Below are 24,192 nucleotides of genomic sequence, written 5' to 3' on the forward strand. Positions count from 1 at the left end.
CGCCGCGGACGAGGGTCCATAATTTTTAGCGCACTCATGACTCCGCGTGCAGCCCCACGAACAACATTCAGCCTGCCGACTCATCTACAACATTTCCCGCCAGGCGACCTTGCGACTCACAGATAGACCCCGCGCTAAGCTCCGAGGCTTCGTTTCTCATTTCTTACGACTGTACCAACTCAGACTTCACCAATTGGCGTCTCAGCGCTCTCCCAAGCGCGCATCTACCCCACCATGGCGGACGACACGCAGGCCATAAAAGACGAGATCGCGCTTCTAGAAAAAAACATTGCAGAGCTGCAAGCACAGCTAAAGGATGCGCAAGCAAGACTGGAGAAGAAACAGTGGGATGCCGTGGACAGGACTTTCGACACCAAGCTGTCGGTGGACCAGCAGCTCGCGCTCATTAATACGAATCTGAAGGAGGTGCTCAATCCGGAGATTATGGAGAGCGTGCTAAGGAAAGGCGAGCACTTGAAGATCTACTGGGGCACCGCGACGACGGGGAGGCCGCACTGCGGTTACGTATGCTTCCTTTCCTTCCGCAATCCGCTGCGCATCTTGGTCGCGTGGGCAGTTTACTGACTGACGGTCCCCAATAGTTCGTTCCGGTCCTCAAAATCGCACAGTTCCTCCGCGCCGGTTGCCACGTCAAGATCCTTCTCGCTGACATCCATGGCTTCCTCGATAATCTGAAAGCGCCCATTGAGCTCGTCAAATACCGCGCCGAGTACTACCGCTTCGTCATCATTGCGCTCCTCAAAGCGATCAATGTACCCATCAATAAGCTCGAGTTCGTGCTCGGGTCTGAGTTCGAGCTCAAGCCGGATTATATGATGGATGTGCTACGGCTGGCGAGTATAACCAGCGAGCACGACGCGAAGAAGGCCGGTGCGGAGGTAGTCAAGCAGACAGAGAACGCGCCGCTGTCAGGCTTGATTTACCCGCTAATGCAAGCGCTCGACGAGCAATACCTCGACGTCGACGTCCAATTCGGCGGCCTGGACCAGCGCAAGATCTTCGCCCTCGCAAAGGAAGTCCTCCCTAAGGTCGGATACAAGGAGCGATGTCATCTCATGAACCCCATGGTCCCTGGTTTGCAAGGCGGCAAGATGAGCGCCAGCGACCCAGACTCGAAGATCGACGTCCTGGACACGGCAGACGCAGTGCGGAAGAAGCTAAAGAAGGCCTTTGCGCCGCCGAAGCAGGTCGAGGAGAACGGCATCCTGAGCTTCGTCGAGTACGTGCTGCTACCGGCCGGCGAACTCAGGCACGGGACACCGAAATTCATAGTCGAGAGGAGAGATGCGGAGCCGCTCGTCTACACCGAAATAGCGCAAATGCATAAGGATTACCTGGACGACATTGTACGCCCCTCCCTCTCTCATTCGTCTACTCCAACCACAGCGTAGCATACTAACCCATTCTCCATCCAGCTCACCCCACAAATGCTCAAGCCCGCCGTAACAGAAGCCCTCGTCGAGCTCCTGGCCCCCGTCCAATCCGAATTCCAGGCCACGCCCGCATGGCAAGAAATCGAGAAAAAGGCCTACCCACCACCGCCCGCGCCGCCCAAGAAGGAAAAGAAGAAGAAGGACAAGGGGACGGGATACCCGGGTGCGAAGAAGGTCACTGCCCAGCCAGATGGGCATGTCGAGGGTGCGGATAAGGCGGTGGTGGATGTCGGAGCTGATGGTGGGGCGAAGGCGATGGAGAAGCTGGGGTTGGAGGAGAAGTAAGATACGGCTGAGGGCAATGCGGCGGTTGGAAATGCGGGTTCAAAAGTTTAGAAAGCTTTGGGTTTTTAGCGGCGTTTATGCATAGGGAGTGCAGTGGGGACGATGGACGAGACGTCGATATACCAAAGCATGCACGAGAAGTCATATAGACGACGGAACGGATGAATGGCAAGACATCACACCCATCCCACACTTGAAAGCATGGATGCGTTATGTACGTATTCAATTGATGGTATTCTTACATCTATTCGCCAACCGAAAATTCAAACGCCCAAAGTCAACGCCCACCCCATTCAATCCCCAGCGCCATCTACAACTCATCCCTCTTCCTCTGCGCCTCCTTCTCCCTCTCCTTAGCCTGCTCCTGCTCCTGCACATTGTCCCCCTGCACCGACTGCTCGCCCTTGATGCGCCTAGCCAGCGCCGCAACCTCCTCGTCATAAATGGTCCACTCGGGGACCTGCCTCCTCGCGCGCTCTAGCTTCGGCTCCTTGGTCAAGGGGTTATTACACAGATCAATCGTCTTCGCTTTCTCCAGATCCTCGTCGGCGCACCACGTCTCGCACCACAGCCACTCCTGCGGCAGGCTATGGATAGGCAGATTGAACTGCATGTTGTTCGGCAGGTCCTGGTCGAGATTGGACAGGGACTGCGGGTCTGCGCTGAGCGTGTGGTACTGCTGGCGCAGACGGTCGCCGGCGGCGAGTTTGCGGAAGCGGGTCAGGTCGACGACGTAGAGGGCGGAGATGTGGTAGGGGCGGCCGCGGAGGAAGTTAGCCCAGTAGCCCGTTTTCCAGAAGCGGAAGCCTTCCATTGAGGTGCGGGAGTCGCACATGGGGGTGAAGCCGTAGGGGGCGCCCTGCAAGTCATGCTGGACGAGTTCATACATGTCCGTTCTGACGATCTGGTCTGCGTCGACGAAAATGACTTTGTCGAGATCGAGCGGGAACAGCACGTCGAGGAAAAGGATCTTGTAGCCCCAGATCTCGCGCTGTTTTTCCGTCTGGCCGCGCAGCCAGTGCGGCCACTTATACGTCACCATTTCGTAGTCGAAGCCGTATTCAGCCGCCATGTGCGGGAGGAAGGATTTGAAGCTCGGGGATAGGAACTGCTCGATGAACCAGAACTTGACTGTGTGCGACGTGTGCTTCATGACGGAGAGCATCATTATGTTTAGCATGCGCTCGTAGAGGTGGCCTGAGGCGACAGAGAAGATGTTGATGTCTGCTTGGACGCCTTGCTTTTTGCTCTTTCCGTGCAGTAATGCGGCGCCCTTTTGCAGCACCTTTTGGCTGTCGAAGTTGATGCCAACTTTGCTGAGGAAGTTGTTGACTTTTTGGGTCCCTTTTTCCACGAGCTCCGAGGCGAGAGAATCGTCCGTAGCGAGCACGTCGGCGGTTTCCTGACCCGGTTTGCGGGAGAGGCGGGGGAAGAGCGTGAGGCCTTGGAAGGACATGAGGGCGATTTCGCTAGTTTCGTCTCCGGGTGCGGGAGCCCAGCCTTTAGGACCGGCGCTGTCGATTGTGAAGACTTCGGAAGAGCGGCCAGGCTTGAGCTGGATGTTGTAAAATCCGGGATTGGCTTTGAACTGGAAGTAGCCTAGGTTGGCCATAATGATGGTGTCTGCGAAGTGAGGGTCTTTCTCGGTGGAGAGGACGACTTCGGCGCCGCGAGGTGGTTGTCCGCCGTTCGTGACGTCCCGGGAGTGGCCTTCGATCAGGATGCTTTCGAGGCCGTAGATGGCGTCGATGTTGGCGCCAGCGGGCAAAGTGCTGAGCTTGATGTTGTCAAGGTCATGGATAGATTCTTCCGGCGCGACGAGCCACGACGGCGGGACATCCATGCCCAGGTTAAGTAAAGCCTCCTTGGGAATGCCGGTGAAGTGGGCCTCCAGGCTGTCGACGGAGCCATCTCCATTAAATGTAGGTCTCGAATCTAACAGGTAACGATAGAATCGCTTTACTGGAAGCTCCTGCAGCATCTGCCTAGGGTTAAGGAACAGCTTGAGATGGACACCTTCCATCTCAGACAGCGTGTTCAAGATCGGAACCCATTTCTGCGCCAGTTCAGTAGCAGGATCCACCGAAGCGACGATCTGGAAGATGGCCGTGGTGTTATCGCCCTTCGTAATTGCGGTATGCGTGTCGTTGAAAATCTTAAATTTGTCCATTCTCAATGTGGACGCAGACTCGAAGATGCCTTCGGGAACATCTGAGATCATAGAGAGCGCAACTAGGGACTGGATCTTGGCAACATCAAATGGCGATGCAATCTTTGCTGTAAGCTCCAGGGCCTCAAGCGCCTTGTTGAGCGGCTCGATGCGCTTTGTCCTCTCATAAGTGACCAAGGCCTCAATGTCATCCTTGGTGAAAACTTGATCAGCCGAGATAGGCCCAACAAATCGTCCGTTGACTAGTATACCATGCTGGCCAGGCTCCAGGCCCAGAGCCTGGTAGATTGGTTCGGCGGATTTCCAGAATAACGTGGAGTTCGCTGACGTGGGCGAAAACGTTGGCTCCTGAGCGAGAATAGCTAGCAGCATTTCACTGCTAACATCATGGCCAGACTTGATCCACGCCTCCAGCAGATCCTCGGACGCATTTGACTGCTCGGCACCTGCTTGTGGATTGTGAATGAGGACGAGCTCCACGTTCGGATGTTCCTGACGGAACTGAGCAACTGACCTGAGCAGAGCAAGCCCAGAGTCCGAGTCGAAGTCACCGACCAGAGTCATGTGAGCCCAGTCTGCCTTGTTCGATGAGTCTCCAACCTCAACGCGAGGCATAGTCTTGAAAATGTCTCCGTGCCACTCTTCAAACTCCGCCATATTCACAAGTGTGATGTTCTTCTCGTTCTCCGGGATGATCAACGGGTTACGTTTGGCGGCGGCCTGAAAGAGGAAGTATTGAGGGAGCCAGCTATCCTCTTGGAAGATTTGTTCGAAGACCCCCTTCTGTATTGAGCGAAGGTCCATGCCGATACGCTGGCTCAACATGCTCAGCCATTCATCAGTCTGTGCAAGTGGTACACCATTAACAAACATGGGAGCATTGGGCCCATCGGCTGCCAGGCGTGCCAAGTACTTCTTCGCGCCTGTGATGCGTTCGTCAATTTCTTCGGAGGCTAGTACGTCTGCGAGCTGAGACGCTTCATGGTCAGGACGAAGCTTAGCATCCTTGATGGCGGCATCGAAGGTAGATTTATCCGGATGAGCGAGTTTCTTGTTCTCGTTCGACTAATTCAGATCAGTAGCGCATCGGGTAACGTGCTGGATGGGCTTACCGCGTCGAGATACTTGATCATAGTGGAGAGGCCGTATGTATCAAGCAGATGGTAGACGACCTTCGCCTGCTCAGCGGCGCCTGGTGTCTTGGTGTTTGGTACCAAACCCCAGCGGATCGGAATGCCACGTTTTACCAGGCTGAGTACAGTCTCAATGACGCTGAACACATCCTCTTTCGAAGTGAAGTCAATGGCTAAGATAGCGTTATGAATGTCTCGGCGTACGGCAGGCAGTTGGCCAGGGAAAGTCCTCTGAAGCAGCTGGAAAACGGTCAGTGCTGGTCTCATAATTCCGGAACGAAGCCCTTACAGCTGTGAGATCGGAAGGCCAACTCTCATATCGTGAGTCCTTCTCGATGTTGTTCATCCAGATGATCACATTACCACCCTCCATTGTATCTCGGAAGTCGTACCGCTGCGGCTCGTCCTCCGTCTGACTTTCTGTAATCGCGGAATGCGACAGCAGAGAGATGGCGTCAGGGCCAGAAAGTCCTTGACTCCGAACTCCATTGATTAAGTTGCGCTCGCGTCGAAGATGCTCAAGCAGCGTGAAAGGGTTTACATCGCGGGCAGGAATCTGCACGCCGTTGATCCAGAGGACATTATACCCGGATGGAAGAAGCTGCTCTCGGTTTTGTGTGTGCTCGGTACGGAACTCCTCCGAAGCATTATGTGCAACGATAGCTGAAGAATACTTAGGGAAGTCCTGGACCAGTTTCAGGAGGGTATCCATGGGCTGCTCGCTCTTCATGACAAAACTGGCGGCCTTTAAGCCAAGGTCAGAGACTTCATCCTTAGAGAGTGGTTTCAGATCTGCGACATCCTCATCATCATGCAGCTCCGTGTCAACAGGCTTCTGTGCAGTAGCCTCCTCGCCTTGTTCTGCTGGGCGGTCATCGATGACGATGTAGTCGGTTCGCTTCAATTGAAGCTCGACGCCATATCCATTTACAATGAGAGGCGACTTAGACGCATTGGGAGAGGGCTTATGTCGGACACGGTACGATGTCTTTCCTTCCTCCGCCGTCTTGCTCAGCGTCTTGTGGAATTTGGCGAACGAGGGCGAGGTGATATCGGCGTAGAGTATCGACGGTAGAGCATGGGAGCTGTTCCCCAGTATCCGGTCGAAGGGCAATTCGTATGTCCTGTCCACACATTAGCTTTGCAATCCAATGCATCAGACCATTGCAGTGCGCACCGTTCACTCTTGATGCCACCATGGCTCTCATCTAGTTGCGGAGAGCAATATTGTTTCCCTGCAAACGCTATCCATATCTCACAATCCGGTGTCTCCTCTTCTTGTAATGACGGTTCCACCGAAGTATTATAGAACTGATAGTGTGCTTCTATGCGCGGCGCCGCTGAACGGACCGAAAGTGCGAACTGGAACGAGGAGAGTGTTTCGGGGGCGGTGATATGCCCGTCATTTTCTAGAAGCTCTACAAAGGATGTGAAAAGCTCCTGATCTGTCTTCGCCGTGTCGAAGTAGCCGTCTGCTATTCGGTCGAGGATGGGGAAGTATGCGGTCGAGTTCTCCTCTGCGGCAGTCTCTCTGCGTAGCGTCAGCTCCAATTCGATGCAGAGGGTTGGCCGAAGCTTACAATAACTCTACTAGATATGGCGCAGAGTTGAAAGAGGCCCGTAAAGCAACATTGATGCCGGGACCAGCAAACGCGCCAATGTGTTTGAATGCACTAAGCACGAGGAGACACCTCGCGCTCAGCAAAGAGGTGAATGCCCGCATTGTGCTAGAGCGTGCCGGAAGCTTCTCAAGCACCGTCTGAAGTTCCAGGAAATTTACGGAGTACAACTCGAGTTGGAGGTTGGGAAGGTCAGCTCTGATATCACAGAAGTTGCAACGTATGGCATTCCGCCGCAGTGCCTGTGGGCCACTCCAAATGCCAATTACGAGCACCCGAATCCTAAGGCGAACCGAAGGCCTCCGAAGAGCAAGGAAAACGCTGGTGCGGTAAAAAGGCGCGAGATATCTTTCACAATGGAATGGACGGTAGTCCCAGGATGTTGGAGCAGAGGTGTCCCAAAAAGCTCCGGTTTAGCCGTGGCTGGTTGCCCCGCACCGCCACTTATTGTGGCACCTCCGCGCAAACCGCAGCTTAAATTCACCGCCGTCCAAACTTCAAGTGCCATCTTAGAGAGTGTCTATTACACCTTGCTTCTGATGAGGAAGTGGCAGCTACGCACATGTGCTCCAAACTCACAGGAACGAATTGGACCTAACATGTGTAGGATTATTCACTCTTATCAAAGTCGAAATAATGCCGAACAATGCATACAGTGTACTGAATCTATCCAAAGCGCTGTTTGGGCACTAGTAATCAAACATGAATCTCTCCTCACCTCGTTTCACCACTCGGATAGGAATACTACACCCTCGCAGCTGCAACGTTATAATGCTCGCCGTCTTCGTCCTCAGCAAATGCTGTGCTCTATCCGCAGCCTTCTGCCAAATCTCCTTCCTCTCCTTCCCACCCTTCAGCATTCGCTCAATCTCCTCGTCACTGGCCCACTCATCAACAGCGAGCTCAACGCTATACTGCGAAAAGAAGACAGCAAAAGCGGCCAGGAGTTCAACTTGAGCGAATCGTCGACCAATGCAGGACCGGAAACCGTCGCTGAAAGGAATGTACGAGCCCTTAACAGGTTTGAAGAGATGTGAGGACGTGTCTTCGCCGGAAGGACCTCGTAGCTCTTCATCATCGTAATTAATGTCCACGAACGCTTCAGTGGGCTTAGCGTCCACTAGCCAGCGTTCCGGTCTGAACCTGTCTGCGTCGCGTAGGCCGTTGCTTTTGCTGTCGTGTGCCGGATCGCCCCAGTACTTCGGATTCCGATGGATGGCCGCACTGAGCCATATGGTGGTATCGCCCGGCATCGTATATTGCTGACCACCCATGGTGAATTGCTGCGGCCGGCTAGGCGCGGTGGATTTGGGAATGTTGATAACAGGCTGGATAATGCGGAGTGTTTCATTCATTACGGCTGCCGGCATACAGCTAAAGAGTTTTGGGAAATCTTCTTCGTACTTCCATTCCTCAATTGGTCGTCCTTGGATGATCTTGTCTACATCGTCCTGGAGGTGCTTCTGGGATTGCCAATGCATGGCAAGGAGAATGAGGGAGAAGTGGAGAGCGTTGGCCGTGGTCTCGTGGCCTGCCAACATGAGGACGAAGGCATTTCCCAGAAGATCGCTCTTCTGGATAGCGGTCTGCTTCTCGTCCAGGATACCGCTTCCTCGGATGAGGGCTTGGAATAGATCCATGCCTGCCGCACTATGTCCCTCGGCCACTTGTTTTCTTTTCGTTTGGTAAATCTCGTCCATATATTTTCCCCATTCAACCACCGCAGTACCAACAGTACGGTGAATTTTGAACGGAGATTTCGCTGTCTAAAGGTTAATGCCGCTTCATAATTGGGTCTTAGGTGATGGATTGGGATTGCAGGCGGGAAAATGACAAGGAGGTAAGAGAGAGAGAAAGGAGTCGACTTATCCCCGAGTATGTGAGAAAATGGGGAAAAGAGGCGTACTTACTTAGATACTCAGGAGGACCCATCATAGTCCACATGATGTTGTGCAACAGCTCACTGAGCGCTCCGCGATAATTCATCTTATGACCCGGAGGAACTTTTGAGCTCATGAAGATGGAGTCTGCTCTAGTCTCTTCGTCCCCGGGTTCGTCATTCTCTTCGTGGGGCCACGGCACGCGGACATCGAAACCAGCACCGCTGATGATGTATAATGCCCATCGCATTGTGTCTGTTGCTGCGTCATTCAACGTTTTGTCGGCACCAGTGTCGGGGCTGGTCCACAGGCGAAGGAGAGACTGGGTGTTATGCAGCGTCTCTTTGAAGACTAATTCATTGTTTCTCTCGCCAAAGCTCGGCGCAACGAGCTTCCGGTGCATGCGCCAGTCTGATCCTTCGGTGGTTACGAGATTTTTGCCATATATGTCGAGCCGGCCATACATCTCAAGCGGCTTTGGAAAGTCATTTCGTCGCGTGGTGATCTGAGTGACCACTTCCGCATCAGCCACGAAGGCGGTCAGTCTCGTAGGAGAAGCAACCACGAAGACATCTGCGCCCAGCTGCTCGAATGGCTTGTGTGCCAGCCTGTATGACCACTCCGGATCCAAGAGTCTGAATCACCGTGCGGTTAATGGCAGCAGGCGGACTGGAACGGAAAAGGCACCTACTCTAGCCAGAGTCCCTTGCAGGAAGCCGGGAGTTTCTGCAGCAGCGGAATCCAAATGTAATACGTGGCCAGCCAGAAGACGGAAAAGACGTGCCATGGAGTCACGACAACGGGCAACCCCGAGCTCTTCGCCAACGCAATATTGCGAGCGAGGCTACGATAACGGAGGAACAAGTGGTACAGGGCGATGGCGGCGACAGCGCTTAGGACGAGCAGGACAGCCATGGTGCCCCGCTGGGTGGCAACTACACGCAGCTAGAGAATGTGACGGATGCAAGGCGGCGGCTCAAGTGAAGACGCGCGGGACGCGAAGGAGATGGCAGACGGAGGAAATGGAGTTGTGTGCGCGTGGTGGCATCTGTGGACACGTCGCGCTCGCGGAGGGTTGTGATGTCAAGATCCAGCGGTCGCGCCTGCCTCACTGGCGTTTGAAGGGGTCATTGTCCGTCTCGGTAAGCAGCTGCAGCCTCCGACTCCAAGCGCCGCCCGGCTGCACTCTCTCACCACAGGGAAACATGTTCGCAATGCAGCTCGGAGGTGAGGCACGCGAGCCTCTTATCACGCTGGCGCCGAGGAGCGGACGAAGAATTGAGGGCGGGAGGTATGCGGCGAGGCTATGGGCTAGGCCCGATTGGGACTCGCCTGTTTCCTCTGCATGACGGAGAGCTGACCTCTCAGCTTCGCCGCACCAATCTGCGCAGTGTTCAACGGCCTCGCGATCTCGCTGCGGACTATCACATTCCCACCGCTGCAGCGACAACGAGAGGCGTCCGATCGGGCTGGGCCACGGCCGCGTCGTCGGTCTGGAGGCGTCGGAAGCTACACCGTGGCACAAACCCGTGGACTCCACCGCTGCGGCTTGAAGTGAAAAGCAACTCCTCGGCCAGCCAGTCAATACTGTGTACAGCAGATGCTCTGATGGGCTCGCGGCTTGGACCGACTGGGGAACGCTTCCTCACAGCAACTTATCCGAGGATTTCTACAGTACCTGCACTCTTTACCGTACGACGTCCCCAGCGCGACAAGGGCACCCCTCGAGGGAGACAGAGCCCTCCGATGCTGGCACCTGGAATGCTCCGGAGGCACTCTCGTGGCTTGCCCAGTCCACGTGGGCGCTATCTTTGTGGGCGCCATCGTTTCTACAGCATCGTGAAGCAGCCAGGGGGCGGCGAGTCTACATCCACGGGTGTCCGGTTCGCCGCGGTGATAGGTCTGCTCGAAGGCTGCTAAACCAGTCGGCCCTTTCGGAAATATTGTCAATACCGCAGTGGCAAGCAGGAAATCGAGCAGCCTCACCGCAATATCTACTGCCGTCGTCTTCGGTAAGCTGAAGACCGGGCATCGTCGGCTGGCTATTTGGCATGCCGCTGACTAAGAGGGCTGCCTCCTGCGAACGGCATAGCCTCGAGCGCCTCCTGCTCTGTCAGTGAATTCCGCAGGGCAGCTGACCTCTGGTCCGGCATTTGGCCTTCTCCGCACCGTGCAGGAGCTGCGAATCAGGCCATGCTGGAGTCGCAGCGCGCACCTGGGCCTGGCTTGGCTTCGAAACACCCCGGTCGGCGTGCAGACTGTATCGCATGCTTCACGTTGCACCTGAACCTGGTGCGGGTGCTGCTGGCTTCGGTACCGGTGTCATGACAGCCTTCTCGATGCAGCAATTGCAGAGACCTAATGACACGCTGCTGACTCGACCTGCTGCCCGCGCGCTACTCAGCTCGCTCGGCGGCATTCCGGAGACGCATCCAGGTACCAGAGCCCGTTGCGCATCCATTGGCATCGCGCCTAGTCCGTCCTCCAGACGCGCATCACACAATGAGGCTCGACCGGGACAGCTGCCCAATGTGTTGATCTCGGGCAGCGTCCTGAGTCGCCTCAAACAGCGGCGGCAGCCAGGATGAGGCCGGCAGCCTCCATGTCGTCTATCGCTTGATCGCGATGATGCTGCGCAGCGACTACTCATGACGGCGCTGCTGGCCGCGGGCTCCCCTCGGCCGTCGCCAGCCACCAGCGGCGCATCATTTCGATGAGGGCTTCGAGAAGCCGTGCCCTCAGTTTCATGCACTGGCAATCTCTCGCGACGCTCGGATGCCCTGCCTCATGGCGTGCAATTGGCCGGCCTGAGTCGCTGGTCTGGAAATTATCCGACGCGGTGAGCACGCTGGTGCCGTCTGCGCAGGCGGAGAAAAGCGCAGGCCGGCACGAAGCAGAGGACGGGCGCTGTGTGTGCGAGTGTGTGTGCGAGTGTGTGCTGTACGCCGTCCCTCGCCAGGTCACGTTCCCCAGCGCGACACACGCCGTTGGCAGCCCCATGCGGAGCGCTTCCGTCCCAAGCAGCACGCAGCGTTTGCTGTCGCCGTCTGTGTCTGTGTCGGCCGCAGAGCGCATCTAACGGGCGAGGGCAGCGCACGGCGCGTCCTGCGGCACCGCCTCCGCTCTTCCAAGGGCCGCACTGCTGGGTTGCGATGGCTGGTGAGGCGCTCAAGCGAGCGCTCCTGGGCTTTTCGCTGAATCGTGGGCACTGCGCACTTTACTCGCCCTGCTGTGCTCGGATGCTCCAGTCTCCACATGGTGGCGCTCCCCCTCTCGCTGTCTATCAACAACACGTCGGCGCCAGCTGCCCTCCGACTCTACCCATCCCCCCATCCCACCGCTCGCCCCCGTGCCATTTGCCCAAACAGCCAAACAGCGAAGCCCTGCCCGGGGCCAGCTGCCGTCTCTTCCTGCCTCTCAGCGCTCCCTCCCTGCTCCTCGCTAGCTCTAATCGCCCTCCCTGGCCCTCGCGTTCGTGGGCACGGTCCTGGCCGCCACGCTGCCCACAGGAATTGGGAACAAACGTCGACGCATAGCCTGCCCGTCTCAGCGCGCATCCACGCTCGCTAGACTCGCCATCTGGCGTTGCTGGCCTCTTGCCCGCTTCCAGTACTGTCTCCGGCTCCATGGTAAGGTTGCGGTCAAGGCTGGGTCCTCCTCGCACGGCCTGACTGCTCCCGCCGTCTGCATCCCCCAGGCTCTGCCCTACGCAGGTTGGAGCCTCTTGTCAGGTGCTCTGCTTGTCTCCTGCTCTGCGACGCTTGTCAAACTCTTTCCTCCCCAGTGATGCCGCGGATTGGCCCGTCGTCCGCAGAGCATCTCCGCCCAACCCACCGCTGACGTGCTGGTGAATTGCGCCTTCTGTCATTGCTCGCTGCCGAGGCCCTCCCCCCACAAGGACCCGTGCTGGGCGGCCGCCGTTTGGACCTGTGAGCACTGCGCAGTAATATAGCCCAGTGACGGATATCGCAGCCGCATGGCCTGAGCGGAACCGTCTGATATAAGGATGGAGGGCGGTGATCCGGACGCGCCAACCCACAAGAGGCCCCGTTTGGACTCGTCGGTCAATCCTGTGTATAACGGCCTTCCCCCTCCACAGCCGCCTCCAGCCCAACCCAGCCGGCACCCATCTCATCCCACTTCGGTCCAGGCCTCCTCACCTCCTCCGGCCCGTCACTACCCTCCCCACAGCTTACCACCTCCCTCTCAACCGTATCCCTCCCCAGGCCCCGGACACTTTCCACCACCTCACCCCTCACCGTCTGTTCCCCCATCCGATATCCGCACCTACTCCGACCCTCGAAACATTCCCTCGCCCGGTCAGCGCACCCATGGCGTTGCCCGCACTCCCGTGACCCTCCCCGCGAGAAATATTCCTCAGGACAGCATCGCCACCTACCGTCCTCCGCCTCCCACATCTCAGTCGACCTCCGCCCCGGACCACCAGAGCTCGAGGTCGACCAGCATCAGTGTCGACTCCAAACCTCCACCTCCCATGGAGCATGGCGGCCATCCAGGTTCATGGCCACCAGATCCGCGCCATAGCGGCAGCATATCGAACGGTTACAATCCTACCATCAGTCCTCCTAACCCAAATGACCCGCCCTTTCACCCGCCGCTCCCGCCAGGGACGCCCTATGGCCAGCCTATTGGCGCCTACACTCCTGGGCCGTACCTGTCGCAATACGCTTCGGGCCCAGGACAGGCGAGAAGGAAACAGGTTCGCGCTACGCAAGCTTGCAATCACTGCCGTGCTCGCAAGCAGAAGTGTGACGAAGCTAGACCATGCCAGTTCTGCCGGGAAAACAACTTTGATTGCCAGTACAAGGACGTCCCACCTCCAAAGTACGTTCCCCTTGATCGTAGCTGCGGCTGATGCTGACCCAGTTCAAGGCAAGACAGGAGTATGATGCAGCTCCAGGACAGCGTCAACTGCATATCAGATACTCTCAAGACCTTTGTGGATACGTTCAATGTGTGGAAGCAAAGCGTCGAGGGCAGACTTCCACACCCCAGGGGTGGGGAACACATGCGCGCACACTCAGATCACCCTTCTCCGGAACAAACATTTGGCGGGAGAGGCTCCATGAGCGAGCAAAATGCGTCGAGATTGCCGACCCCAGTCCAAGGACGAGTGCCATTGCGTCGCGTCGATAGCATGAAAACGGAGTCTCCGATCGTCCCTCACTCGAATATGTCTCCGATCGCACACGCGTCTACTCCGATCAAGCAAGAGTCCATCTTGGCCGCGCCGCAGCCGCCTGCCACCCCCGCTGATAGCGTCAGGACGGATCACACGCAAACAGCTGGAGATTCATCGAAAGATAGAGGAACTGGTCTCCAAAGCGACCATAGAACTCCTGCCCACATGCTCCTGGAGGAATGGCCGTCTATGAAAGACTTTTGCGCTGATATCCCACATATCAAGAGGCTATTGGATCTGGGCAAGAAGGTCTACGACTACCCCATGGAGCTCGAGCAGGACCGCGGACTCCTGCGGGTGTGGGGTGTCGGGGAAGGCCACGATTCCAATGATGGAGCCCAAGGACCCGCCAGCCCAGAGAGTAACGATTCCGATGCGCCTTCACCTGCATCTGCAAAAGAAGGTATATGGGGATATCCTCCCGTTGATCATTCCAGCCCGAGCACAATGAGTGGCGATACACCTAGGTCTCATTATGGCCACCAAGGAGGCCTGGGGCCGGACGGAAAGCCTGATTTTCGCGGGAAGACGTTGCTGGAGCTCCTCGAATCGTACCATCAACATATTCACACTCTGCATCCTTTCCTGAATCCCAGCAAGCTGCGCAAAATGATCAAGGATTTCAGCGAAGTCTATAGCCCGGACGCCAGGACTGGCAACGCGATGTCTCCGGGCACGGCCCTGCCCAACCGTCTCAAAGGCATCAAGAGGAAGCGGTCAAGCAGCGCTTTCGGAGACGGCTACTTCTCCCTCGGTGACTTGTGTAAGGGGAGTATTGAAAGGTCACTGCGCAACGCAATTGTGCTCCTCGTCCTTGCTTTGGGCAAGGTCTGTCAGCACAAGGACGCTTTGCCCAGCCCTCAGGGAGACCGAAATCCTATGGCGAACGGCGCGTGGGGCTACACCCGAGACTCTCCCCATTCTTCAAGCCACAGCTTCAGCAGCGAAGATCCCGATAATCGCCCGCGGAACATTGATATCTTGCCCGGTATGGCGTATTTCTCCTATGCCACCGACATCCTCGGGAATCAGCAAGGCGGCAACACCGTCGCGCACGCACAAGCAAACCTGCTCGCGGCGTTGTATCTAGGGCAATTCGCCCGGGTTCTCGAAAGTTGGAGTTGGATTAACAACGCCTGCAGGATCTGTCTCGTCCTGATTAAAGCGTAGGGAACCGACCCTCACTTGGTTATAAGCAAGCTAACCGACGCAAGCGACTACAACAAGATCAGCCGCGAGGCGTACTTGAACAAGACTACCATTGAATCGGGGAAGGAGGCCTACCGCCTAAACCTGGTGAAATGCGTTTACTGGACGTGTCTTCAACTGGAGACGTAAGAACTATTTAGTGCGTGGGATGTCTTCTTGCTAACGTTCCTTCAGCGATATTCTCGCCGAGATGAGTACGCTCCCACCAAGCGAGGTGTCGAAACATCAGGAAACGGTCATGTATCCTTCCGGCGTCTTCGAGAACTTCCCCGAAGTAATGTCCAACAACGACGGCAACGAGCACGACAGGACGATGTGGATCTACTCGAGTCAAATCCATCTACGTGTAATCCTGAATGGCGCCCATAATACGTTGTACGGCGCAAGTAAGTGTCAGGATCCGTGTGCCACAGAACGCATCTTGTCTAACGTTCCGTAGACGACCGCAAAATGCCTCTTGGATTCGATACTACTAATGTTTCCGAGGTGGCTAACGCCGCACGCGTCCATGCCGATATCCTGCAGAGCTGGAGAAACCTACTACCACCGGCACTCGCTTGGAACGACGACGATCCACCATCGACCGATATCAACATCGCAAGGCTAAGGGCCAAGTTTTATGGAGGTCACTACATGATTCTACGACCGTTCTTATTCATGGCGGTTCATCAAATCAAGCTACCGCCTGCGATGTCTTCCCATACTAGCTCTCCAGCTTCATTTGCGGAAACCGCGACCACCCCTACGGATTCGGACAGGTCTCGCCGGCTTGTAGATCTGACGTCGGACCAGACTAATGTGCTCGATATCGCGCACAACTGCATCAAAAGCGCGATCCAGAGTACTATCGCGTTCGACCGTGTCGGAGCTGAGCCCAACAGCAGATATGACGACTATGTCAGTCGCCGAAAGGATAGGCTCATTTTGACGAACATCTTCGGCACTCTGCATGCGTATGTAGCTCTACCCCGAGTTTGTAATCTTGCTAACCACGAGGTGTTTAGACAATTTGGAAACATGATCGTGCTTGCTGCCGTCTACAAGTCCCCTCTGCGAAAGTACCTCCCGCTAGATACGCCGTTCACGAAGAAGAACCTCACCGCTTTGTTCAACCGAACGATGAACATTTTGGCGGAAGTCGAACCAAACTCCCCCGTATTGGGACTGGACCTTGAGATTCTGAAGAATGTACGACGACAGCTCCACCTGTAATAAAAGCCTTGACCGCGAATCTCGTCCCCCGAGCCTCGTTTCGCGCCGTCGACAACGCCGTCCCCTAACGGCTTTTCTTTCCGTAATATAGTTGGATATACCCCATGTATTCAAGGCCGAGTGGATGGCGCCTTTTGAGCAGCGTTGCAGATGCAATGTTCGTATAATGCATTTTCTCTGGCGCATTGTCTATGTTTTTCAGTCATACTACACCATCATTGGGAGGCTAGCGCTCGATTTTCAACACAGCATAGTCATTTTTCTTTCACGATGAACAGCGAGGGCAGACTCTTTGCAACTTTCGCGACGTTCGGACATCTATACCCGGTTTGGATGGGAGGGGCGGGCTACTGTATACGAAACGCCAGCACTAGCGTCTTGGTGTGGTTATCTGATTTCCTTCGCTTTTACGCATATTCGGTACTCATTTTTCATCAACCGCAACGGCCGCATGCCGTATCTATCTCGGTCCGTTTTTGGGCTTCAAGGGTCGCCGCTTGGGTAGCGTAGAGAGGGGGGGATCAACGTCTCGTCCATGGGAGTGCGAACTTCGTGGACCGAGTGCGCTAATTGGAGAAGATTGCCCACATCAAGATTTGCGCAAATGAGGACGTCACCGTGGTCTGACGTGCAAAATTGAAGGTTCGAGGCGTTGAGAAGGGTCCGCTAGCGATGACGCTATTCGCACTACTGACACTTCTCCCCTGGAGCTATCTCGACACAGGCCGACTTGGCCATCCCATTGGAGAGGCGGAAGCTCGGGGTGGAAAGCCCAGCTCGACGCTATCACAGACCCTTGAGCGGGCTTCGCAAGCACCCTTCAGCTACAGTACGCCACCGACTGATGATTTTCTGATGGCTTTCACTCTAACCACAAGTGCGGTTCCGCAGCCACGTGTTGTGCAGCTGAAAAGCTCCACTTTTCATCGACCGTCTTGCCTCCGCCGGACCCGAGAACCAGAACCCCAGCACACATCCTTCAGAGTTAGAAATCTCAAATCCGAGCTGAAGCTCGCTTCACGATACGAAGATCATGCTACCCAACTTGATCTGCTCAGAGCCTGATGAGGCCGACCATGATATCGATTGACATGCCAAGGCTACCATTTTGGGAATTGGAGATCTCGCCGGCGCTTGTGGGGAGTAAAGCGTACGCCCGATTGAACAGTTCGGAGGGGCGTGGGACAAATGGAAACACGGCGCAAGGCACACGTCAAATAGGTGTTCATGCGAGACGTTCCTGGATGACACTTTCCCTTGCCTCCCGTCCGTCCGCATCAACCGCCGCAAAAGCAATTCCAACCGAACTGCTGTTGCTTGGGCATCCATCCGTCCTGGGATCCTGAACCATGACGGCGCTCATCAGCTGCGGGGCCCGCACGTCAAATCCTCGGCCGAATTGGGCAGCTTACCCCTCAAAATCAGCTCACATGACCGCACCTTCATGCGGGTGGCCTTGAGGGTGTGTTTCATATCTGGCGTCAGTTAACCCCCGGAACGCTGTTTCGAGAATTAATAGAGTTGCCGCGATAAGCTCCCCAAACTGCAAATGCGCTGGGTGAGCTGTTTGCGTGGGTAACAAGATGCGAGCGAGCGGCATGGCATGTGATACAAAAGAGTACGAGGGGCACGGTTGTACGCGAAAGCTGCAAGGTTCGTGATACAGACTGTGCCGCGTGATGAGTGCTGTTCGCGCTGTGGTATGGAAGTGCGATGATCATTTGGAGAAGCGCGCACGGAGCTTGGAGAAATTGAGGGGGTTGGGTGCGCGGACGTCCGCTTGGCCGTTGGGCTACTGTGTGGTACAACTTGAGGCCGTGATGACGATGTACCATTGTACCTCCGTACCCCGCGGGGTATGTAGTGGATGGTAACGCATCGGCGATTCGAGCTTTAGGCGTCCCTCTATCTTCTACATCCGCCTATAGCTTCACATCTTATAAGCATTATTGTAGGCTCGGTCACTGTAGGGATGATCGTTGGGCAGCAATAACGGCGCCCTGTTTTGCGTGCCAATCCACGCTCGAGAGATGGACGAATCACGAAGCACGGGTCGACCTCCTAGAGCTTTGCTCGAAATAGGATACATAGATTGACGGAATGTTGCGCGGACTTTCAAGCTTTTGCGGAGCGGGAGGGCCTCGTGGGAGCATTTGTGAGGGAAACTCTATTTGCGAGCGGATTTCCGCTTTGGTATCTGGACGGAGGACGCTTGCCGGCATGGATCTGCATGGCGGTCGGTGCCTGGCATTGTTTTGATGACGATACCAGGGCGGAACTGTTCCGATACCTATGATGACGGTGGAAGATGGGCAGAGGTGAGCTCCTCACAACGGCGTGTATACCGGTATGCTATTTACATCCAAGGTGTTGTTGACATCAACATGCCGAGATCATCACAGATCACGCTCCACAGATCTGGCTGCCCAATTCTCCGTACGCGCGTCAGTTCCAACGCTCCTCCATGGACCCTCACCGCGTGTCGGCTTGATACGCCGTCGATAAGGCCCCGAGTCATGTTTTATCTAGGCGAGAAATCGCGATATCTCTGCCTCGGGCTTCCTCCCTCCTGACTGGCCAGACCAGGCCCGGATCGCAGTCCGCTTCTCGAACGACCTCCCACGACCATGTCCATGTCCATGTCGTCGGACCAGCCCACTCCGTGCCCTGTCGCCCTTCAACGCGCCCAGGCGCCTCACTATTCCCACGTGTCTCATCAAGACCGACTGTAAGGCGGACAGGGCTGCGAACGGCTCGCCAGCCTCGCGTTTTCTCGTCAAAACCGGCAGTCTCGCAAATAATCGAGATGTGAAATCCATCGAGATGCAACACCTCACTCTCTCACCGCGAGACGCGCGAAAAGAGCGAACCAACGAAAAGCAATCGTTACACAGCAAAAGCTGCAGAAGCCGGACTTAAGGCTGTCTGCAGCAGCGCCAGCCGCCAGCGCCAACGCCAGCCAGTCCTGCATCTCCTCGTGCCGCGCTCCCTTCACCGATCAGGACCTCGCTGCAACCACGCTCGCTCGGCTAGAGGCACCTCCCGCGCCCACAGCCGATGGATGCGCGCCGAGCGGACCCCGGCATTCGGCTCGCTCGCTCGCCGCTCACCCCTTCGGGGCATAGCAAATCGTGTTCGCATCGCGTCAAGCGCTGGCGAAAAAGCAAGCAACGGCCGCACATCGAGATTTCGGCTCTGGCGCGGAGCCGTGTTTCTGGAAGGGAAAGGGGCGCGTTGGTGGCTTGCAGCGCTGAGCGAACGCCACGCGCCCCCGGACCCCGAATGTGAAACGGGGCAAGGTGTGTTGGAGCGGGGGCAGCGAGATGAGGGGGGCGGCGATGTTTCGGCGAGGAAAGTGTTTCGAGAAGTTCTGACGCTGGTGGGTGGATGGAAGGATGGATGGACGGATGGGTGCACGGTCACTTGAGGCGAGTTTGGACTTGCGGCATTTTTTTGTTTGCGATTTCGCGAAATCGTGGGCCACACATATTGTGAGAAGAGCCGAACACGACGACCACGAGCATAAGCACCTTGACCGCCGCTCCGAGTCGCACTCCCCCCCGGCATGTGAACGAGACGAGGGTATAGCGCCGAAGCGAGTTTATAGCGAGATATCCGCGACACGTCGCGAGAAGCGAGAGAGAGCGCGAGAGCGAGCTCTTGCTGCTTTTCGCACCCACCGCCGTAAGTTTCACGTACTTCCTCTTCCGGTCCCCTCCCGTCTCATGGTATTCCTGTCTTCTCCCTCTCTCGTGTCAGTCGGGCAGCAGTGCAACGATCCTCTTCTGCCATTGGGAGCACGCAAGCGACTCCAGAAACTTTCCCTTTTGCTTGGCCTCAATTTCCTGCTCTTCTGAAGAGAGAACATCGGCGATGCTCCCAAAACAATGCTGTAGCGCCACCTCCGTCTAGCCCGGAGTTTAGAGACCGACCAACGGACGAGTGTCGTACGACCACCGCATGGTGTAGCGTTGCCAGCTCCCGTGTCAAATCTCAGCCCTCCGCCGGGGGGAATTTCTGACATGTTCCGCGCGAAGCGAGAGCAGCTTCCGAGTTCCCCGAGGGGTAAGCGTAAGGCTTTCAGGCACCGAGGTGCTGGGTGCTGGGAGAGACTATGGATTGAGTAGGCAGAGATGCTGCGGCGTAGTGGAGAATGAATGGCGCAATTATACCCAATGCCGTGGGTTTGTGAGCGTTCAATGGAGAAAGGTATGTCGTGCATTAGAGGACGTTGGTTTTTGAGTGGAGCTTGCTGTGGAGAATGCGTTTTCCGCCGATTCGGAAATACGATGTTGGATCTGGCGATGCAACTGGAGAACATCACGGTGTGGAATGCGCACTTTGGGGGTGTGGATGTGTGAGTAAAGTCTTTCCGATCTTGCTTCTTTTATTTATGCGGAGTCAAACTTTGAATTGGACGTCGGATGCGACGCGCTAGATTCGTCTCCTTCAACTGCACTCTTAATGCGGTAAGTCCCATGCTTCTGCTTCAAAGTCTCTTGTCAATTTTCACTACTTTCCTTTTGCCCATCATTGCCCTTCGATGTGGAGAGTTTAGAAAGAGATGAATCAAAAGGCTGATAACGATTGCCACGGCGGCTCCCTGGACTGCCGCTCTCTTGAACGCTCCTACTCGACTTCCGGATGAAGAACGCGCGAGTCCGGTGTACGTCATGTGCGACCGCACGAAGTAGAAGAGTCATTGAGCAAGCACTATGAGATGAGATGAGATCTGTATGACTCCCGCGTGTGATGACTGCACTGTTTGTGGGGAACGCCATGTGCGCTACCTGCCCTCCGTACGACTCAAGACTCACCACTTAGTGCGCAAGAACTGCAGTGCAAGACCAGCAAACCTCATTCCTCTTCTTCCACGCTCCTACAGCTACATCTAAATCCTATTCTCATCTCTATATCCTCGCTGAATTCCGTCGACGCCGCTGTCTAAGCACTACGTAAACCGAATGGGTTGAGCCGCGCGACCACCTGGGACCATGTACTACTACCCTCGACACGAACCTCGACCCCCTCAGCATCCTTTAAGAGGAGGCTTCTCAAGATCCGCGGACTCGAAATGGCCAGCCCGATCGTCGTACGCGCCTAGGTATCCGGTTTACGACTATCATGCCGAACCTCGAGCGGCTCCCTACCACCGGTCGCAGCGAGCATCCGCAGCAAGCCCTCGTGACTCCTACACTCGATTCAACCCTCCACCAGCTCCACCACGCCGGGTCTATATACCCGCTCCTCCACCACCCCGAGTCTACATCCCCGTCCCAAATCGGCACGTCCATTTCGACCTCCCGAATTCATCATCGCGAACGCACCACACGCGCAAACGCAGCCATCCAGACCTCCACAGACCATCCACCCCCGCCCATCCCTCCCGCAAACGCAGCCTTTCCGACCTGCACAGACCGCACGCACCCGCGCAACCCCCTCGAAGACGCGCAGAACCCTCTCGACAACCCTCCTTCTACACCCTCCGCCCCGAACCAGTCTTGCCGCGTCCCCCCCGCGGCCCCGACGAACCAACAATCCACATCCTCACCTACTCTCTGCGCCGCGCCCCCTCCGCCTCGCACCACTCGGCCCTCCTGCGCACCTACCTCCCCCCCAGCACGCCGCATCTCTACACCATTAACGCGGCGAACCTCACCCCACCCCCGGGTCAAATCTGCGCGCTGTACTCCGGCGTAAGCCGCACCGTGCAATCCTACGTGCTGGCCGACGCGCGCGCACGCAAAGCGGTCGCGCAAGCCGTGGACGAGCTGCTCGAGTTTGGGCGGCGGGAGCGCCGGAGGCAGCGGGAGGGGAGACAGGGGCAGCGGGCGGTTGCGCTGAGTGTGTGCTGCGAGCTGGGGACGCATCGCAGTGTGGCTATTGCGGAGAGGATTGCGGGGGAGGTGAGGGGCTGGGCGAGGAGTAGGGGTGTTGGGGTTAGGGTCAGGGTTGTGCATGTGCATCGGGTTAGGGGGGAGAGGGATGAGTATTGAATGGTGGTGGGGTGGAGTGGAGAGATGCTGGAGGAGGGGAGGGTGAGGGAGGGAAGGAGGGAGTGATTTCTGGGCTTTCTTGGACTGTTAGGGATGTTGCATTTGGCGGCGGTCCAGGTGTTGTTGCATATCTGTGAGGGAGGATTGGATAGGATGATACCCTAGATAGAGAACCCCGATCACATAGTGGAGTCTCATTTGTTACCGGCAAAGCTCACTGTGAACCTGTAACCCGCTTGAATTGTTCTACATGGTAACGAAAAGGGGTACCTATCATCAAATAGTAAAATCCGACCTTCCGTACTCCTACAGGACTTTTATCCTTATCCCAGTGGCTCGGTCTCCTTCATTCCGAGCCTTTCTCCTCCCACTTGAAGCAGCCCTTACGCCATCTTCTTCTTCCCAATACTAGTATCAATGCTGCCCAATACCCAAGCGACGGTGAACACCGCAAACATACCCAACGTAATGACAATCGGCTTCCTATACCCAGCAGTCCAAGGGTAGTCATATGTAACAATCAGGTCCCTCTCTCTGAACTCATCGACGAGGTTGATGGCGTGCAATTCCAAAGTCGTCCTGCCAATGGTATCCATGAACGTTTTATGAAGGCTATTGTGGCTGTCTACCAGCGGGACGGTGGTAGAGTACTTCACGTTTTTGGCGCCCTCAGGGAGAACAACGCGGAGATGGACTCGCGCGTACGCAATGCCCTCGCCGATACGAGGGCCCTCTAAAAATGGAACCTTGAGCACGTAAGAGTCGCCCGTCGAGAGCTTGCGGAGGTAGGTCGATAGATCCGCGTTCCAGCCAACGCGGAAGCTGTACTTCCATCCTCCAAAGACAGGGTAGCGGGGCTTCAACTCCAACAAAGCTTCCTTCTTGCCTGGTCGGAAACGGGAGGTCGAGACGTTACCGATGTCGTCTGTGAAGTAAGGATCCATAGCACCGGGGTGCAGGGGCAGATTGAGCGCCTTTAAGGCGGAGGTCGGCGGGTTCATGTAGGATTGCTTCTGCCACTCGACGCGCGAGAAGTGGTTCTTGAGCTGCGCGCCCTGGTTGGTAACCCAGTAGCGCTCCTCGGATGCCAGATTACCACCCCAGTGCGAGACCTCGAGGTCGCGCTCTAGCAGCGAGGCGTGCGTGAGCGGCTTTGTGAACTCGTAGCGCACACTGACAAACTCCTCCGCACCAGCCGGGACATCATTGTACGGTCCGTATGTGAAAGTTGAGCCTTGCTTTTGCGGATCGGCCTTCTTTTCGGCATTAAGATCGGCGGGGAGGGTGGTGTAGTCGGGGATGTCGCCGTTCGGAAACTTTATCTTGGTCTTCTGCTTCTCCGTTTTGTAGGCAGAGGGAGTGTAGGCGCTGAAGGTGTATTGTACGTACTGCTTGTCCGATTGGCCGATCTGGGCGGGTACGGGCGCGAGCGCGGAGAGAACGGAATAGGAGATACTGAGGGTCTGCTGCTGTTTAGGAGCAAGAGGGGTCGGTAGGTGGATCAGGTAGAACTCGGTGGAGCTATAGCAGATCGTCAGCATCTTCGACATCCCACTCTGGCATTGGGGGAGCTACCTTTCGACATCAAACTCGACCACCTCTACTTTAAAGCTCCCCTTTTCAGCATCCTTCTTATCCTTGACCTCCAGTCCGCCAATTCTCGATATCAAGCTCGCCTCAAATGGGAGATAATATTCCGACTGCGGTTTCGAATCAATGTTCTCAATTATGACATTGATGGTCTCTCTGGGATACGCCTTATCCAGATTCGTCGTCCGGACCAGATTGGCATTCTTAAAAACTTGCGGGGGTTTGAACGTGCTAGGTAGCACCTGCTTCGATAGCAGCGGCTGCGACAGATTCAATTCGGCGAAAGCGAAGCTCGAGAGAGCCGCCAAGCAGCTCGAAAGGAGGGGAATTGGCCTCATCTTGGGTAGCATCCCGGTTACCCAAGCATAGATGAGGGTTTCTGAAAGGAAGGGCGGGAGGTTGTGGGGTAGGGAGTTTCCTACACACTTGCGCATGCTGGGA

At 56.1% G+C, this 24,192-nt stretch overlaps 9 protein-coding genes across 9 annotated transcripts; 4 read left to right on the forward strand and 5 right to left on the reverse strand.

Moving 5' to 3' along the window:
• The first annotated feature begins 76 nt into the window (after window positions 1-76).
• BU26DRAFT_522503 (Nucleotidylyl transferase) lies at window positions 77-1,972 on the forward strand. The gene is made up of 3 exons (XM_033829802.1): window positions 77-525; window positions 603-1,367; window positions 1,437-1,972. Exons 1-3 carry the CDS (start codon window positions 235-237, stop codon window positions 1,737-1,739), a joined length of 1,359 nt encoding a protein of 452 aa, XP_033679728.1. The 5' UTR covers window positions 77-234; the 3' UTR covers window positions 1,740-1,972.
• A 1-nt stretch (window position 1,973) lies between these two features.
• BU26DRAFT_463444 (glycosyltransferase family 24 protein) lies at window positions 1,974-7,034 on the reverse strand. Its single transcript, XM_033825127.1, has 5 exons — window positions 6,623-7,034; window positions 6,220-6,573; window positions 5,332-6,166; window positions 5,022-5,282; window positions 1,974-4,974 (listed from the first exon to the last, which is right to left on the reverse strand). The coding sequence occupies exons 1-5, from the start codon at window positions 6,763-6,765 to the stop codon at window positions 2,050-2,052; spliced, it is 4,518 nt and encodes a 1,505-aa protein (XP_033679729.1). The 5' UTR covers window positions 6,766-7,034; the 3' UTR covers window positions 1,974-2,049.
• A 264-nt stretch (window positions 7,035-7,298) lies between these two features.
• Window positions 7,299-9,456, reverse strand: BU26DRAFT_490775 (cytochrome P450 monooxygenase-like protein; the record flags this gene model as incomplete). Its single annotated transcript, XM_033826062.1, has 3 exons — window positions 7,299-8,423; window positions 8,572-9,176; window positions 9,233-9,456. 3 exons carry the CDS (start codon window positions 9,454-9,456, stop codon window positions 7,351-7,353), a joined length of 1,902 nt encoding a protein of 633 aa, XP_033679730.1. The 3' UTR covers window positions 7,299-7,350.
• Window positions 9,457-9,745: 289 nt separating this feature from the next.
• Window positions 9,746-10,531, forward strand: BU26DRAFT_84814 (uncharacterized protein). The gene has a single exon (XM_033836403.1). It carries the CDS (start codon window positions 9,835-9,837, stop codon window positions 10,459-10,461), a length of 627 nt encoding a protein of 208 aa, XP_033679731.1. The 5' UTR covers window positions 9,746-9,834; the 3' UTR covers window positions 10,462-10,531.
• Window positions 10,532-11,720: 1,189 nt separating this feature from the next.
• BU26DRAFT_84817 (uncharacterized protein) lies at window positions 11,721-12,358 on the reverse strand. Its single transcript, XM_033836404.1, has one exon. The coding sequence runs from the start codon at window positions 12,167-12,169 to the stop codon at window positions 11,825-11,827; it is 345 nt and encodes a 114-aa protein (XP_033679732.1). The 5' UTR covers window positions 12,170-12,358; the 3' UTR covers window positions 11,721-11,824.
• Window positions 12,359-13,036: 678 nt separating this feature from the next.
• Window positions 13,037-16,165, forward strand: BU26DRAFT_434872 (uncharacterized protein; the record flags this gene model as incomplete). Its single annotated transcript, XM_033824099.1, has 6 exons — window positions 13,037-13,386; window positions 13,435-14,910; window positions 14,959-15,078; window positions 15,128-15,339; window positions 15,393-15,906; window positions 15,958-16,165. 6 exons carry the CDS (start codon window positions 13,037-13,039, stop codon window positions 16,163-16,165), a joined length of 2,880 nt encoding a protein of 959 aa, XP_033679733.1.
• A 3,559-nt stretch (window positions 16,166-19,724) lies between these two features.
• Window positions 19,725-20,885, reverse strand: BU26DRAFT_84990 (uncharacterized protein). Its single transcript, XM_033836405.1, has 2 exons — window positions 20,760-20,885; window positions 19,725-20,634 (listed from the first exon to the last, which is right to left on the reverse strand). The coding sequence occupies exon 2, from the start codon at window positions 20,484-20,486 to the stop codon at window positions 19,857-19,859; it is 630 nt and encodes a 209-aa protein (XP_033679734.1). The 5' UTR covers window positions 20,487-20,634; window positions 20,760-20,885; the 3' UTR covers window positions 19,725-19,856.
• A 274-nt stretch (window positions 20,886-21,159) lies between these two features.
• Window positions 21,160-22,161, forward strand: BU26DRAFT_568732 (uncharacterized protein; the record flags this gene model as incomplete). The annotated part of the gene is made up of 1 exon (XM_033833801.1): window positions 21,160-22,161. The coding sequence occupies one exon, from the start codon at window positions 21,160-21,162 to the stop codon at window positions 22,159-22,161; it is 1,002 nt and encodes a 333-aa protein (XP_033679735.1).
• A 220-nt stretch (window positions 22,162-22,381) lies between these two features.
• On the reverse strand, window positions 22,382-24,171 carry BU26DRAFT_522507 (oligosaccharyltransferase alpha subunit). The gene is made up of 2 exons (XM_033829803.1): window positions 23,737-24,171; window positions 22,382-23,682 (listed from the first exon to the last, which is right to left on the reverse strand). Exons 1-2 carry the CDS (start codon window positions 24,087-24,089, stop codon window positions 22,545-22,547), a joined length of 1,491 nt encoding a protein of 496 aa, XP_033679736.1. The 5' UTR covers window positions 24,090-24,171; the 3' UTR covers window positions 22,382-22,544.
• Window positions 24,172-24,192: the final 21 nt, after the last annotated feature.

This window comes from Trematosphaeria pertusa (genome assembly GCF_010094035.1).
Source record: "Trematosphaeria pertusa strain CBS 122368 unplaced genomic scaffold BU26scaffold_14, whole genome shotgun sequence".
In the NCBI taxonomy this organism is placed as follows: Eukaryota; Fungi; Ascomycota; class Dothideomycetes; order Pleosporales; family Trematosphaeriaceae; genus Trematosphaeria; species Trematosphaeria pertusa.